The sequence below is a fragment of the Cydia splendana genome, chromosome 3 (genome assembly GCF_910591565.1).
Source record: "Cydia splendana chromosome 3, ilCydSple1.2, whole genome shotgun sequence".
Classification (NCBI taxonomy): domain Eukaryota; kingdom Metazoa; phylum Arthropoda; class Insecta; order Lepidoptera; family Tortricidae; genus Cydia; species Cydia splendana.
The window spans coordinates 10,004,135-10,019,496 of record NC_085962.1 but is presented as its reverse complement, the minus strand read 5'-3'; the positions used below and the strand labels follow the sequence as shown (position 1 = coordinate 10,019,496).

Below are 15,362 nucleotides of genomic sequence, written 5' to 3'. Positions count from 1 at the left end.
TGACCGCATTGATGCTTTTGAGATGTGGTGCTGGCGCAGGATGATGGGGATTCCCTGGACAGCACATCGCACCAACGTATCGATTCTTCAGGAGCTCAAGATCCAGACGAGGCTTTCTACCACCTGCCTGCGAAGGATGCTGGAGTACTTCGGACACATAGCCAGGAAAAGCAGCGATAATCTCGAAAAATTAGTGGTCACTGGCAAAGTGGAAGGAAACAGACCTAGGGGCAGAAGCCCGATACGTTGGACTGACCAGGTTCGCACCACCCTCGACACCACCGTACACGACGCTCTTCACGAGGCAGCAGATAGAAGTGTGTGGCGCCGAGTGGTCCACACAAAACTATTTCGACGAGATGGTCACGACCCTCAGCATTGAGGAAACCGACGCGAGGAGGAGGGGGAGGAGGTCAAAGTGTAGTTTCTGAAGTGAATACAAAATAAGGAGGACATTACCCATACACCGTGTTTTATTTGATTTCCGTTAATTTCAAGGGTGCATTCCTGAGCTTAAATAAAGTAACTTTCTCATAGACACCGATATTCTAATTAACTCCATTTCGGAGATAATCAATAATTTATTTTTTTCCTATAAGGCCTCTACAAGCGTGTACACTTGCCTTAGGGCCGGTTTACATATTGATTACTGTTAAGAATGAGTTCATAGATTTGCTACTAAACTTATGTACAATCTCGGTCGATCGATGTTCGAAATGACATTGATATGTCACTGATTTCAATTGTTCGGTTGAGTTAAATGTAATGCCCGTGTTATAGCAACGCTATATGCTACATTTAACTAATTTTTAAACTTAATATTTTATTTAATAAAACGCAAAAAAAAAATTTTTTTTTTGAAAATTAACTATGCCATTTAGTTCTCTTAAACATACTTAACCATACCCCGAAGTTAACGGAATTCAATAAAAACACGGTGTATATTGTTTTGATGTTTACATAACATCAATTTCATTGCGCATGCGACTTTACTGTAAATATATACATATAAACATTTTATTTAAAAATTTAAAGCGCCGCGTAAATAATGCACTGTTTAGAAAGTAAATATAGAAAATTTAGTACTTACTCCACTTTTAAATTTGTAATTTTTTTGCGGTGTTTAGATGTTTTAGTGTTAGAAAATGTACTTTAACAAGTTATGCTACGATAAAACTAGTTTTATAAATGAATATAAATGGGTTTTTCAGTTCATTTTAAATTCCTATTTAATTGTAGAGGTTAGAATATGAGCAACCGTAATGGCGTCCGACTGTGCTGAATATGAGCTGCTGCCACAGCTATTATGTGCTAAATTTCTGAATAAGCATTCACATTATTCGCGTTATTAAGCTACATGTTAGATAATAATGGTTTTAGAACAACAAGTTTTGAATAACATCAGTATAATAGTAATTGTTTTCTCAATCTTAAAGCCTATTAGGGTTCTATACACAAATGGTAAAAACCACATAGATCCTCACTAGTTTGATGAGAAACATTATAGGTATGTAACACGGGCAATATTCAATCCTACTTCCTACTAATATTATAAACGCGATATAATATTTAAGTTATATGATAAATCTGGGGGCACGGCAGTTTACACAGTTATTTTTTCCGTAATCAGTTCCGACAAATATGTAGTAGGTAAAGGTACACGCAAAGATGTACGACGTGAATACGAAGATGTATATAGTATGAGTATGGTATGGTTACGAGTATGGTATGAATATGGTATAGGTGCGAAGGTGCGGGTATATTAGTAGCGGGTATCACGGGTATGAGTACAAGTATAGTTTGGTAATATGGGCAGTATTGTTTAGGTATGAGTACGAGTATAGTGTGGGATGGGTATGAGTAGACCCATTTGAAACCTAAAAACAGTCCGTTCAAAATCGACAGGAGAACCGATTTCGCTATATTTTAATGGGGGTGATTATTTTATTTTTCACATACCCAGTCCAGTCTACAAGTTTTTAATGCAACAATATCAATAACTAGCATTTGACACCTTGTTTGCCAACTAGCAACAACCTTAAATGGCCATTGGTAAACCTTATCTCGTTGCAGTAAAGTATGCAAATGGTCCGTTAACAGTGTTTACGATGGAAGCTAGTAATTGTTTACGCAAAATAACCAATCGAAAAGAATTGTTAAGAAAACTAAACCTCGATTTTTTTAATAATGATTGGATTAAAGAATAAATACGCAAGATGCGTTCAAAATAAAACAATAAAAGCTCAAGCTCAAGGCAATCAGGCTCAAGTAGCACCGTTGACCGTGTATAAAGCTACGGAACCCTCTCCACCGCGCACTTGTTGATACTAAGCAGTAGTTTGAATAGCGCTTGTCATTGCGTTCATTTTACAGCTTTTAGCAAGAAAAGATAGTACATGTGTACTAAAATCGCTATAACTTAAGTATAAGTGTTGTTTTAGTATTTATTATTCAGACGTTATGTCTATAAAAGCCATTATTAACCCATATATGCAGCTACTGAATAACAAATAAGATTTGGATTTCATTACAGCTTCCAGTAATAGCGTCCACCTTTATTCAAAAACTAGCATAACAACAGAAACTGCAACCGCTTTTATACAGTTGAAAGTCTCCACCGACGCTTCTTTTCAGCATTTAGTAGCCACTATCACATTTTTCTTAATATTGTCTGCTTAATATCTCACAACACAGAATATATACAGCTAATTGCTGCTAATGCCGCTATTATTCAGCTTTTAGATTTAGATTTAGATATTTATTCTCATAATATTAAATTACATTATAAATTATGCTAGACTAATCTACACGAATTTATATTATGATCGTCATTCATATTTACATAATATTATTTAATACATACAAATTAAAAAATGTCTTGCAATAATGAATCTTATGTCAACAATTTATCCATTCATGTCAAAACAAAATACGGTAATAACTTAGTACGAGTATCTCTTAATGATCGTCATGTTCTAAATAAAATACTAGGTTTAGTAACCACAAATGCTTTAAGCTGAATAATGTCCGACTAACTGTGTAAGAAATAAGTAATATTCAGTTTTAATATGCAAAACCGATACTATGCAAATTTTATTCAGCATTAATTGGTATATAGGCCCCACTAGGCCCACATATTTTTTTATTCCGAATTTAGTAATTTCCACCGCTTATACACAAAGTTTATGCAATCATAATTTGAATAAGATGATAACTTTACTCTATTATCCTGCTTGTGTGTTACTTGGGTGGCATAGGTATGAGAGCGGGTATGGCGTGGGAGTTGTAGGATGGGTACTTGGGTATTGAGTATTGTATGAGTACAAGTATAGTTTGGTATGGCCATGAGTATTGTATAGGTATGAATACGAGTATAGTGCGGGATGGGTATGAGCTTTAATAAAAGTGGTAGCTGACGTACAAGAAGTGGTACCCGAAAAGAAGGACTACCTACAAAAAGAGATGAGATCCCATCAAAAACATTACATGTAAAAAGATGCAAGTCTCGCAATGCAATTCTTCTACTACAAAAAAGTTTTGAGAGGTTATGTGAAACCAAGTCGGTTATTTTAGTCAGTGCCAGGGGGTGTTAAACCGTATCAATAAGATATCTTTAATTTTTAATACATATAATGACTTAGCAATCGCACATAATGCTTTACTCGTATCGTAATCGTAAATATGTATAATGCTCAAACTGCATGCGATTAGCGCGCTAGCGTTGCGTTTAATTATTTTTATTAGTTGACGATGATCCTTGTGTCATTATGCAGCCGTGCGATGGCCAAGTCATTATACGTATTAAAAATTAAAGATATCTTATTGATACGGTTACGGTACCCCCTGGCACTGACTAAAATAACCGACTTGGTTTCACATAACATCTCAAAACTTTTTTGTAGTAGAAGAATTGCATTGCGAGACTTGCATCTTTTTAAATGTAATGTTTTTGATGGGATTAAAATTTACGGGAAAATTTGGGCTGGTTCTGAATGCGAGGTTCCAATATAGGTATAAATAGGCGCTATAGTTTGGGGCTAGGTTTGATCTGTGTAAGATGTCCCCTAATATTTATTATTATTTTATTTATTTATTATTAGCACGCCGCCTACTCAATCTATTTTCGAATTACTTTTAGCCGTAATACGCAAACTCTACTAATATTATACCAACCCCTATTATTAAAAAATATTTTTAGGGTTTTCTACAAAAAAGTGGCAACAATAAAAAGGGTGAATAAAAAATATACGACTGCTTCTAAATTTAGGCACGTGTCATGTAATGGCTCTCGTTTAAAATATATCTCGGGGATTTCGCGAGCAAAGCATTGTTTCTGCAATTTTATGAAAACATGGCACGTGCAAAACATCTTCTATAATTAATGAACCACGGCCTGCCGCTGACCTATTTCTGTTCAATCTCGGCGCAAACTTTCATGTCCATTTTAACCCCCGATTCAAATAAAATCCAGAATGGATTTCGATTTCACTACGGCTGGCGGGGCTGAAAGTTCCGTTTGTAAAAAGGTAACCTAACCTAACTTCAAAATCAAAGGTAGTTTTTGAATAGTAGCCGGGGTTAAGATGTTACATGGTACAAATGGCTTTAAATGAAATTGATTTTCACGTAATATTTTACTTTGTCATAAACTACCCCTGATTGTTAAAAAACATACCTTGTAATATAATTTTCGAACAAAGATTCATTGATTGTATACATCTTATACAGTTAGGTGAGTAAGTCTACTACTACTACAACTTTGTGCTTAGAATTTGACAGCTAATGCAAATGGCGCTGTACGGATCCGTACAATAGTACTGCAGTAACTTTTTTTATCAAAAGTTCACGTTTTACCATTCAGTTACTACAAAACACATGGCACTAAATAACACATCTAATTCAGCTGTCAAATTCGGGGTACTTATTTCTTAAACTTCCTACATTCAATCACGAACATTACTAAATCTAACACTCCAACACAACGTAACGGCTCGACCACGACATTGCGCGACTTCCGACGGCGGCAGTGGTAACCATAGGTTGGAGCGAGACACATCAGCGAGCGATCAGACCTTTCGTTCCCGCCTATAGTTGTCGCTGCCGCCGACGCCAGTCGCGCAATGTCGTGGCCGAGTCCGCTTCATTTTTGCTCCAAGCGACAGAAAACTAAACTGCAATTAAGGTTCACTGCAATTATTCCATTCGCTTTCATTACGTTTTCGACTCATTATCGAAATAACAGTCTTGCAACAATGAAAAAACTCGGTCCAAGTAAACGTGTGCTAGTAATGCTAGTATGTATTAATGAACTACCAACGACAAGTGACCTATTTCTGTTCGATCGGTATCAATGAGCCCTCATTCATGACCGAACAAAGCGTTATGAATGCGATCAATTGTGTAGGGCAAGATAGGATGCCGTGCGTGCCAACTTTTGTCCCCTGGCAAATGGCTCCTCTACACGATGGGCCAACGCCGGCCACTCCAAGGGACGCATTTATGCGTTAGAGGGAGCAAGTGATATTGCTATCTCATTCTACCGCATGGCTGCGTCCCTTGGAGTGGCCGGCGTTGGCCCATCGTGTAGAGGAGCCAAAATATATCGTTTGTTTAGTTAGATAAGACTGTTAGACAACGACATTTTTAACGTAGCTTTTCAAAATGAAATAGATGTTATTAAATATACAGGGTGGCTAAAAAATAAAACTGCATTTCCGTTAATACCAGGGAGGTTTTGGGGTTATACTGAGCAACTTTTACTAAGGGATGGGACCAACCCCGAAATCGCAAAAAGAAATTTGGCTACACATAGATGCTCGAATCGTTTATTTTCTCTTTGTCGCATACCTCTAAAATATAAATAACTCTATCTTTATACTCGTAGATCGCTAAGCAAAAAAAAATTTCGTATCATACATCTGTTGCTGACATACCTACCGTAGCATTATTGAAACCAATCTATCACGATTACGCCATTCAGTTACAGTACTAACAATACAATTTTAAATTAAATCTTGTAATGTGAAGATCCGTAAAATCAATTGTTGTATTTGATTATCGGATACGCTGTGTGAACAATACGAAAGGTTAACTTTTTACTAGTGATGTACTGACTATTGATTTGGCCGACTAGCCGACTAATCGGCGCTCGGATGGCCGATTAATCGGCCGACTAGTCGGCTAGTCGGCCAGATCATTAGTTTCGTCTAAGTTCGGTTCAGATGCACTTAAAAAACAATCGTTTTACCCCTTTCGCCGCGCTATTCATCATATTATAGTAACGCAAAAAAATAAAAAAATCCTAAGGCCATATTTCATACGAAAACCGGACAATCGGACATAAGAAAGCGACCACACGGTCGATAATTCGAACAAACGTTTTCGTAAGCACTCTAAATAGGAATTTGGATAAAATAGGTGAAAGAAAAGCTTATAGTAAATATTTGCTGTTTATTTCTTTTTGCCCTGTTTTTCTGTCACTTATAAAGTGCCGACTAATCGGCCATTTTTGCCGACTAGTCGCCGACTAATCGCCGACTACAAATGAGGCCGGATAGTCGGCTTTCCCGACTATCGGTACATCCCTACTTTTTACCTATTTTACAAGTTTATATTTAACTTGCAATGTATGTATGTTCAGGTCAAATCTTGCAATTTAAATTAGATCCACTTTCCATTATTCGATTGAGCGGAAACTTCATATTACAATTATACATAAGCAATATTAGGAGGTTATGTTACCATGGAGAGAGAACCCGTATTGATTAGCTAAGCTAGGACCACAATCGCGAAGTTGTTTTACGACATTTATGGTTTTCCAGAGGGGCTAAGATGGCCGGCTCTTTATCATTAGTCACCATATCTGTCACGTTCTAACAAAGTATGTAAGTGCGAAAGTGACCCATAACATGACGGGTGATAAAAACGCGACCATGATACCGCTGTAGGTCATCTTAAATTTTTTGACACACATCAAAGGACGTGAATCTCGATAAGTCCTTTAATACTACACACACACACAGGACAAGAACCCTTATCTCATTAAGTGAATCCTTTATTATAATATCCTTAGTATTATTGATGGTAATTATTGTAGAAGAAAGGGTATAGTCTTAAGAATACTTCCTCCGAGTTTGACAGCCGAGCTAGATGACGTTATACAGCGGCATAATGTTTTATCGTTACTGATTGTCAAACTTCAACTTTTGATAAACAGAGTTACTTGTACTGCATAATGTACACCAAGAATAAGCGGGCATCTCGCTCGTTTCTTCCCAGAATGTGCAGAATGTGGAATGACTTGCCCCCTGAGATATTTCCTTTGCGCTACGACATGGGATTCTTCAAGAAGCGGGTATTTAGGGTTCTCAAGGGTCGGCAACGCTTAAGTGGCTCCTGTGATGCTGCTCATGTCCATGGGCGACGATGACCGCTTCCCATCAGGCGGCTCGTCTGCTCGTTTGCTGACTATTACATAAAAATATATATATATGTACGGTGGCAGTAAAGCTTCGTCTACTTTAGATGTTACATTAGAGGCACGAATTTTCATGGACTCTGTATACCTCTTTTACTCTTAATCACTTTAATATAATACGTAACTAACAGTGTAATGTTTTGTTACAGGTTCCCTTATAGTAGTCGCGTCGGCATTAGTAGTATGGCTTACCAGGTGGCCCTACAGATACTACCTCGATCCCGCGCTTAGTTTAGTCTTAGTTATCCTGATTCTCTTGTCTGTGTGGCCTCTGCTCAGAGAATCTGCTTTAATTCTTCTGCAAACTGTACCTACACATATTCAGGTGAGTTTTAGTATGTACTTACATTAATATTTTTATAATGTTTAGTTAACCGTTTTATTAATAACGGGTTCTGTCTTGTACGTCAGACATGTTCAGTTTTCTTATCTTATCATAATCGCTTGTATTTGCCCGATATCAATACTGACTGGTCTCATTGTTGTTTGATAAAAAAAATAGTAGCGCATTTTAGTAATTAAACCATATTTAAATTCAGGTCAAGTATATCTATAATTTCGCAATGTTCACATTCAAAAATAATATGTAAACAGTATACGATGAGTTTTTTTTGTTGCGTATTGGGCATTGCATATAAAGAAGGACTGACACCCAGTACTAATTTGAAAATAAATCTAATAGAATAAATTTAATGTTCACAGTACAAGAGATTAGTAGTTATTATTTACTACACTGATAACACTCGCCCATTGTAGTACCTAATAAATAAATATTGTGACTGCAAAATGTTTATAGAACCGTATTCGCTGTGCGCCAACGCTGATATGTTCAGTATCGTTCGAATATAAACTTTATTGCCTACACGTTAAGGTACAGTGTAATATGTTTATTTGTTCAGGTGGACGCGATACAGCGCCGCCTGCTGGAGAAAGTGGACGGCGTGTTGGCCGTACATGAGTTCCACGTGTGGCAGCTGGCCGGTGATAGAATTATTGCCAGTGCCCATATACGGTAAGAGCACGTCACTAATTAATTAATTATTAATTATAGTTTTTTTTATATATATATATAGCCTATTTTGTGTCCCACTGCTGGGCAAAGGCCTCCCCTTTCTTGCGCCACTCATCACGGTTTGGTGCATGTTCCCGCCAGTCGCTGTAATGTAATTATATTAATTAATTATAACTAGTAGTTCGCCCCGAACTGAGAACTCGCGGTTTGCCAAAAATTATATAGAGCGATTGACTTAGTTGCACCTACTTACTCGTATAGTTCGACATAAAATAGTAGAAAATAATTTTCAAGAAAAAAAACCGACTTCTATGGGGGCCGGTGAAAGATTATTGTACATACATAGACGGTGCACTATGTAGAAAAAGAGGTAAAATCACCCACTTTTCTAGTAGGTAGCATTTCGTTTCTGTAAGGGTCGCAGTTTTACTTCGCACTTCTCTGATAGCAGTTCGGTTCTGTGAGGATTTCAGTTCGAACCTAACCAAAACCACTTTTCTAGTAGCATTGCGTTTTTGTAAGGCTCGCAGTTCTAACCTAACCTAACCCACTTTTTTTCGGTTCTGTGAGGATCGCAGTTCAAACCTAACCTAACCCACTTAACGGCGCGTGCGGTGCAGTATACGGGGGTTTGAGCGAGAGGGGCTAGTAAGTTTGGATCATTATACTTTATACCTACATTTTATGGTAGGTAATCATAGTGGTTTATTTAGCTTAGGTATCAGTGGTTTTCCGGGTCAAGGTCCGAGTCCGGGTCCGAGTCCGGGTCCGGGTCCAGTTCCGGGTCGAGGACCAGGTCGAGGTCCAGGTCTAGGTCTTGGTCCAAGTCCAAGTCCAGGTCCAAGTCCGGGTCCAGGTCCGGGTTCAGGTCCAGATAAGAGCCCGGATCGGGGTCAGGTCTGGCTCCAGGGCTAGCTCCATCAAAATCGAAATTCGAAATCGCCAAACGTGTAGTCATTGAAGAGTTCTGTTCTGATCATCATCAGCAGTTCCACTTCATCAAATGCGACAGTTTTTAATGTAAATTCTTGATTTTCTGAAGAAAATACACAAATCTCTATACGCATGCCTTTAAGATTTGAGGAGTTCCCTCGATTCCTCATGTATACCATCGTCATACCTCGAGCTTGACAAAAATGTGGCTTAAAAACTTAACTTGCTTAACAAACATAACGAAGAGGACAAATTGCCAAACGTGAACTATGCGTCGTTGAAGAGTTCCGTTCTGATCATCATCAGCAGTTCCACTTCATCAAATGTCACTTTTTTGTATGTATATGCTTGATTTGTTGATAAAACACATAAATCACTATATGTATGCCTTTAAGATTTGAGGAGTTCCCTCGATTCCTCATGGATCCCATCATCAGAACTGGGTTTTGACAAAAACGGGACCAATCTGTATGCATATACATACAATCAAAAAATAATTTTCAAAATCGGTCCAGTACCTAATGACGTAGATATGGAGTAACAAACATAAAAAAAATCACAATCGAATCTCCTCCTTTTGAGATTTGGAAGTCGGTTAATAAATGAGGGCGCCACTCTCTACGTAGCTGTCACATTTTTGACGTAAAATGCTTACACATGGCAACAATTTATAGTCTGTAAAGCCATTTCCGTCAGTAGAAAAAAGCGGCTAAAAAATGTAGGCGCGAAGGGTTATCGTCCCATAGAAAAATTGAATATCGCGCCTTTTTCTACTGACAAACTTGTTTGACCGACTATAGTATAGATAGAAATTTTAGAGTTCCATTTTATTTAATTTCTACTATTTTATGTCCCACTAGTTAATATAGGCGGCAATGGATCAAAAATCGCGTGGATATATTACAAGGTCTGTGGAGCCCTTAACTGATACTGTATCTGTGGTAAGCCGAAATATTTCCTGTCAAATGTCAAATACCTATATTATGTTTATTTTTATCTTGCTAATTATTTCAAAATGGTAAATTTAAAAACGATATTATAAAAGTGCAAGCCGAGCACTTTCATTTGATACCAAACTCGACCATACTTTCTTGCAAAAAGATGACCAGAATAGCTAGACCCCTCACAAATAGCTTTTTAGCCTTCTAAGCTCTTCTAGCTCAATAACCCCTTGATCGAGCCTGCTCATAATTTAATGACTAAAATATAATGCCCTCAGCTACACGTTTACCCAATTTCATTTAATTTAGAACAAATTTACTTAAGTTCTTGAGTATCAAACTATCCTCTGATAGTTCAGCTTAAAAACATCGAAATGCCGGGACTTGCCCCTAGCCAGCCGCGTGCCCCAAGTCGAATGTAAGAACTTCGTTCGCTTCGCTCGCTCGTTCGATCATACCCCGGTGTGTCGGGAGTATTTTGGTTTGACGTTAAATAGTACGAAGGCAAATGAAACTTGCTTAATAAGTTGATGACGATACCTTATTATTTATTTGTTACAACTTGATAGTAATGACGGTCTACTTTAAATCTGCATATATCTATACACCTTGGTAGGCCAATGTAATAATTTTATTTTTTTTATTAAATTTCGAATTCAGCAGAAAATTTTGAGTTAAGCAGGCACATTTTACGGTAAGTCTTGAGTGGATATTTAATTAAACACTAGTACTGGTGCATTTATGCCCGCGTCAGAACGGGGTATGATTATCACCCATACAAGGCTCGGCGCACTTCAAACTTTAAGTACTACTCGTATCTTAAGGCGCGGTGTGTAGTAAAATGCGCTTTTTTGTCACCATATTTACTGACTTTTACAAGGATTTCATGCATTATTTTCTAGTATGTATTACTTCAGTCCTTGAACTACGTTATTGCTTGTCAGAAACACGACGGCTCATTATTTTCTCGATAGAATCTTAAGTTGAAAACATGCACTGTCTTTATTTCCTTATGTTAGAAGTACTACGACGAAAATGTGTATGAAACTTACTTCAGTCGATAGCTTTTAAGTAAATCTTCATTATTGCTTGTCATTTTATCGATACGTTAATTTTTTCATTCATAATTTTATGAATTTAACATTTTGCCTACTAAATTACACCCTACGCGGCAATACCTTGCGCCCATTCCTCACGCCAGTACGCCCGTGACCACTGTCAGCCTCGGACCTGTGCTAGGTTAGCGGACGTTTCATAAAATGGGTAATCACAGTATAAATATGCAAATATGTTATGCACACAATGTTTTTCAACATACTTACGAAGAAAAGCAAAATAATTATTAAATACGGTGACATTTCAGACATTCGTCCGTCATATTGTCATTTTATAACAAGTTGAGCAGCAAAGGCACACACCCATCTAACCTATCCGGAATTCAGTCACGATTGATAAATTGTGTACACATATTTTAAAAGGCTATTAAATTAATCAATTAATTGAATAATTTTTAAACATAGATATACAGGATTCAAACATGTGGGAGTGTTTAGTGTATGGTGGTAACCATTTCAACACTTTTAGTTTCCGAGATACCTACATGCGTTTTTGTGGAAGTGGTCCAAAAATGGCTATAATGGTTTTGTGTTTAATTGGATTAGGTACCTATTTACATCCTAAGGAAAATAAGTGTAAGTATAATTGATCACTCAAAACTTTTATCGTAATAAAAAAATGCGAGAGTGTCATGGGACAATCGGTTGAAACTTTGAAACGAAGTTAAGAAAGAGTCGTGACGGAAACTCGTGACGGAAAACTCTTATACTTTTTTTCGCCTAGCCTCCATCCGCCAAGTCCGTACCGTGCGATATGGAACTTTGTTCCAAAATATGCTTTATAGCCATTTTTTTATACAGTTGTTTTTATACCACACTGGTGGCAAGCAATCATACGACCCGCATTTACCCTAGCCTATGGACGCCTGCAACTACAGGGATGAGGCACATTATGCCAAATGTTGATTGATTTTGTGATATCAAATAAGGCTAATAAAGGAATACAAGACAAGTAACATTTCTGTTTTGATGAAAATATAATTTATTTGTAGCTCAAGAAAATTTTAAAAATTAGCGGACATAATTCGTGTAGTTTTGAAAATTGGTATAGTTAGTTACCTTTTGATGTCCAGATAGACATACTTACTAAAAGTCCTCGAGGGTAGGGGGTGTGTGGAGGGTATAGCGGGGGTTGAAGATACCTTTTTTTTTCAATTTTTGCTCATATCTCGAATATCTGTACGAATAGCATTACAAAGGTACCTTTACCCCCCCTCCCCCCTACACCCTCAGCACACCCGCTAAGCTCGAGGACTTACTTGCCCGAAATTGACTGCTAAAGTTAAGGGGCCCACTGATTAACAGTCCGCCGGACGGTATCGGCCTGTCAGTTAGAACAAATTTTTGACAGTTCCGAACAACTGACAGGCCGATACCGTCCGGCGGACTGTTAATCAGTGGGCCCCTTTAAACCAAGTCTGCAACGATTTTGATAGCATAGGCAGTGCAAGTGTTATTGATAATTTCATAGAAGTTTGACCTTTAAAATAACACTTGCACTTGCACGTTGCAGACTTTTCTTGGTCTAACTCTATTACATTTTTAAGGTCTATTAGTAAGTACTAGTTTTTGTCTCATAATAATTTGGCATCATTTGATTAGATTCTCAGTTTGTCGCGGTATACACTCATATATTGTTTATAATTAATAATTATTTACACTCACCGTCTTACCTACCATTTTTAATTTCATTAAGTACTCATCAAAATACGAATTTGCTAATAAATCTTATTCAATATTAATTGCCGGAAAAAATCCCGGAAATGACAATTCAGAATACCGATGTCGTCAGAATAAGGACGTAGACGTGCTGCGCGGGAATGGTGTGGTGTGCCGCGCGGGGCGCCCGCCTGCCTGTTCTACCACGCGTCTGCTTCACCCCCTTGAAAACGTAAAACTCGAGTATAAGAGCGCCTTAAGTTGGTCCAATACCTATTCAATTAGATTTTTATACCACTTGCGTCGAATGATGGTCCCTATTATGACAGGTAATTTTATATCCAGTAGCTGAGGGGCTACCGCGAAAACCGAAATTCGCAAATTGCGGGGATCTTACTCTTTTACTCCAATGAAGGCGTAATTAGAGTGACAGAGAAAAATGCCCGCAATTGACGATTTTCGGTATTGGCGGTAGCCCTACTGTCACGTAGTGTTTATATTTTTTTTTTTTTTAAGTTTAGCACATTAATTTATTTGGAAATGTAGTAAGTAATAAAAATACGGTAAAAACATATTTCTCCAATCATTTCTTAAATAAAAACGCGCGAGGTATAGGAAAAGAGAATACTGTAATACATATATCGCATGCTCATGCTCACACGCTAATAATATTTTCACCTCAGCAGCTCGAACAAGGGTACTTTGCTTCTTAAAAACAGTGAGCAAAATGCGATTTTGCTCACTGAGTCATTTTGTCTCACTCAGTGATCAAAATGCGATTTTGCTCACTGAGTGAGACAAAATGACATTCAAGTGACCTTTAAGGCCCATTTACACGATACAAGATTCTTGAACAAGAATTGGCAATAATTGTATGCAAGTTTTGCCGTGCAATAATTGAATTCAAGAATTGAATCAAATTGTTTTTACATGAGCAATAACCAAAATCTTGAATACAATTATTGCATTCAATTCTTGATAGGCAATATTCTTGACCGTATTTCGTTTACACCAAAGACATTTATTGAACGGCAATAATTGCATGCAAGTCTTGACAGGTCTAAACTTCAAGTTGAATCAAGTATGATGTATTGAAGCCATATTGAAGCAAGAATTGAAGCGATTTGCATTGGCAGATTTTCATTCAATATTGAACGTTTTTTGTGGGTAGTAAAACTGATAAAATGAGCAAAAATTATTTGAAATTAGTTACTTCGGACATAATTAAATTCATAGAAATTTATAGAAGTCATCAATGTGTGTGGGACACAGAGGATAAAAATTATAAAAACCGTGAGGCTCGCGAGGCTGCCCTTGCAGCTTTTTCTATAGAACTTGGGGTAGAAGGTTTTGGTCCCAAAGAAATAATGAAGAAACTTAAGAGCATAAGAACGCAATATAAAGCTGAAAAGAAGAAAGTGAAGGATTCAATGGGAACTGGATCTAGCAGTGCTGATGTTTATAAGCCAAAACTCGATTGTTTTTAATGAACCTTACCCTTCGAGCAACACGGAAGGGAGGCGGCATTCGCAATATTTCCCCTCTGCCGAGGTACAAGATTAGCGCGTCAATCTAATCTAGCGCGGGTAATAAAACTAGTTGCACTTGGATTTTTCACTAGACCGAGTCCAGACGCGCGCGTGAACACTGCTGCACAAAAATGCCTGTTTGCTCGGTTTTTTGTTATAAAAAGAGGTCGGGGACATCAAATTTACAAAAAGAAAGTGTTACATTTCACATGTAATATTTTTTTTTACATATCATACGTTTAATTACATTCAAACACAATTATTATATTTTAGTCTCATGTAATTGTTGGATTTATCGATTTTGCTCGCTCAGTACAAATTGCGGATCGGTCGAGCGACAAATCCGACTTCTCATCTCTCAGAATACAATAACAATACTTCAACGAAAATGTGTTAGTGTGCGTGTTGTGACACTTGTCACTCGTCCGTACACAAAAAGAGATCGAGGTTTGCAAGATTTGTCTTTGACGTGTGTCATTTTCTATGTATTTGTGTCGTCATTACAGATTGGATTTTGTATATAAGTGTGTGAGAAGTGCGACTGTGTGCACCTTTCCCCCCGCGAAAAATGGCAGAAAGATTTGTACGGTGAGATATCGCTTGGGCCCCTCCCTTCCGATGTGTCGGAAGCCGGTGTTGCTCGAAGACCTTACCTGTATAAAATCATTTAATGCCAAATAAATCGCGTTAAGTACT

General features: G+C 37.6%; 1 protein-coding gene across 2 annotated transcripts in view; it reads left to right on the top strand.

Moving 5' to 3' along the window:
- LOC134806504 (proton-coupled zinc antiporter SLC30A1) overlaps positions 1-15,362 on the top strand; it is a 47,212-nt gene that overhangs the window by 13,847 nt on the left and 18,003 nt on the right. For both annotated transcript variants that reach the window (XM_063779784.1, XM_063779785.1), the window contains exons 5-6: positions 7,627-7,802; positions 8,377-8,489. In XM_063779784.1, the coding sequence (XP_063635854.1) occupies positions 7,627-7,802; positions 8,377-8,489 (289 nt within the window). The remainder of the gene's footprint in view (positions 1-7,626; positions 7,803-8,376; positions 8,490-15,362) is intronic.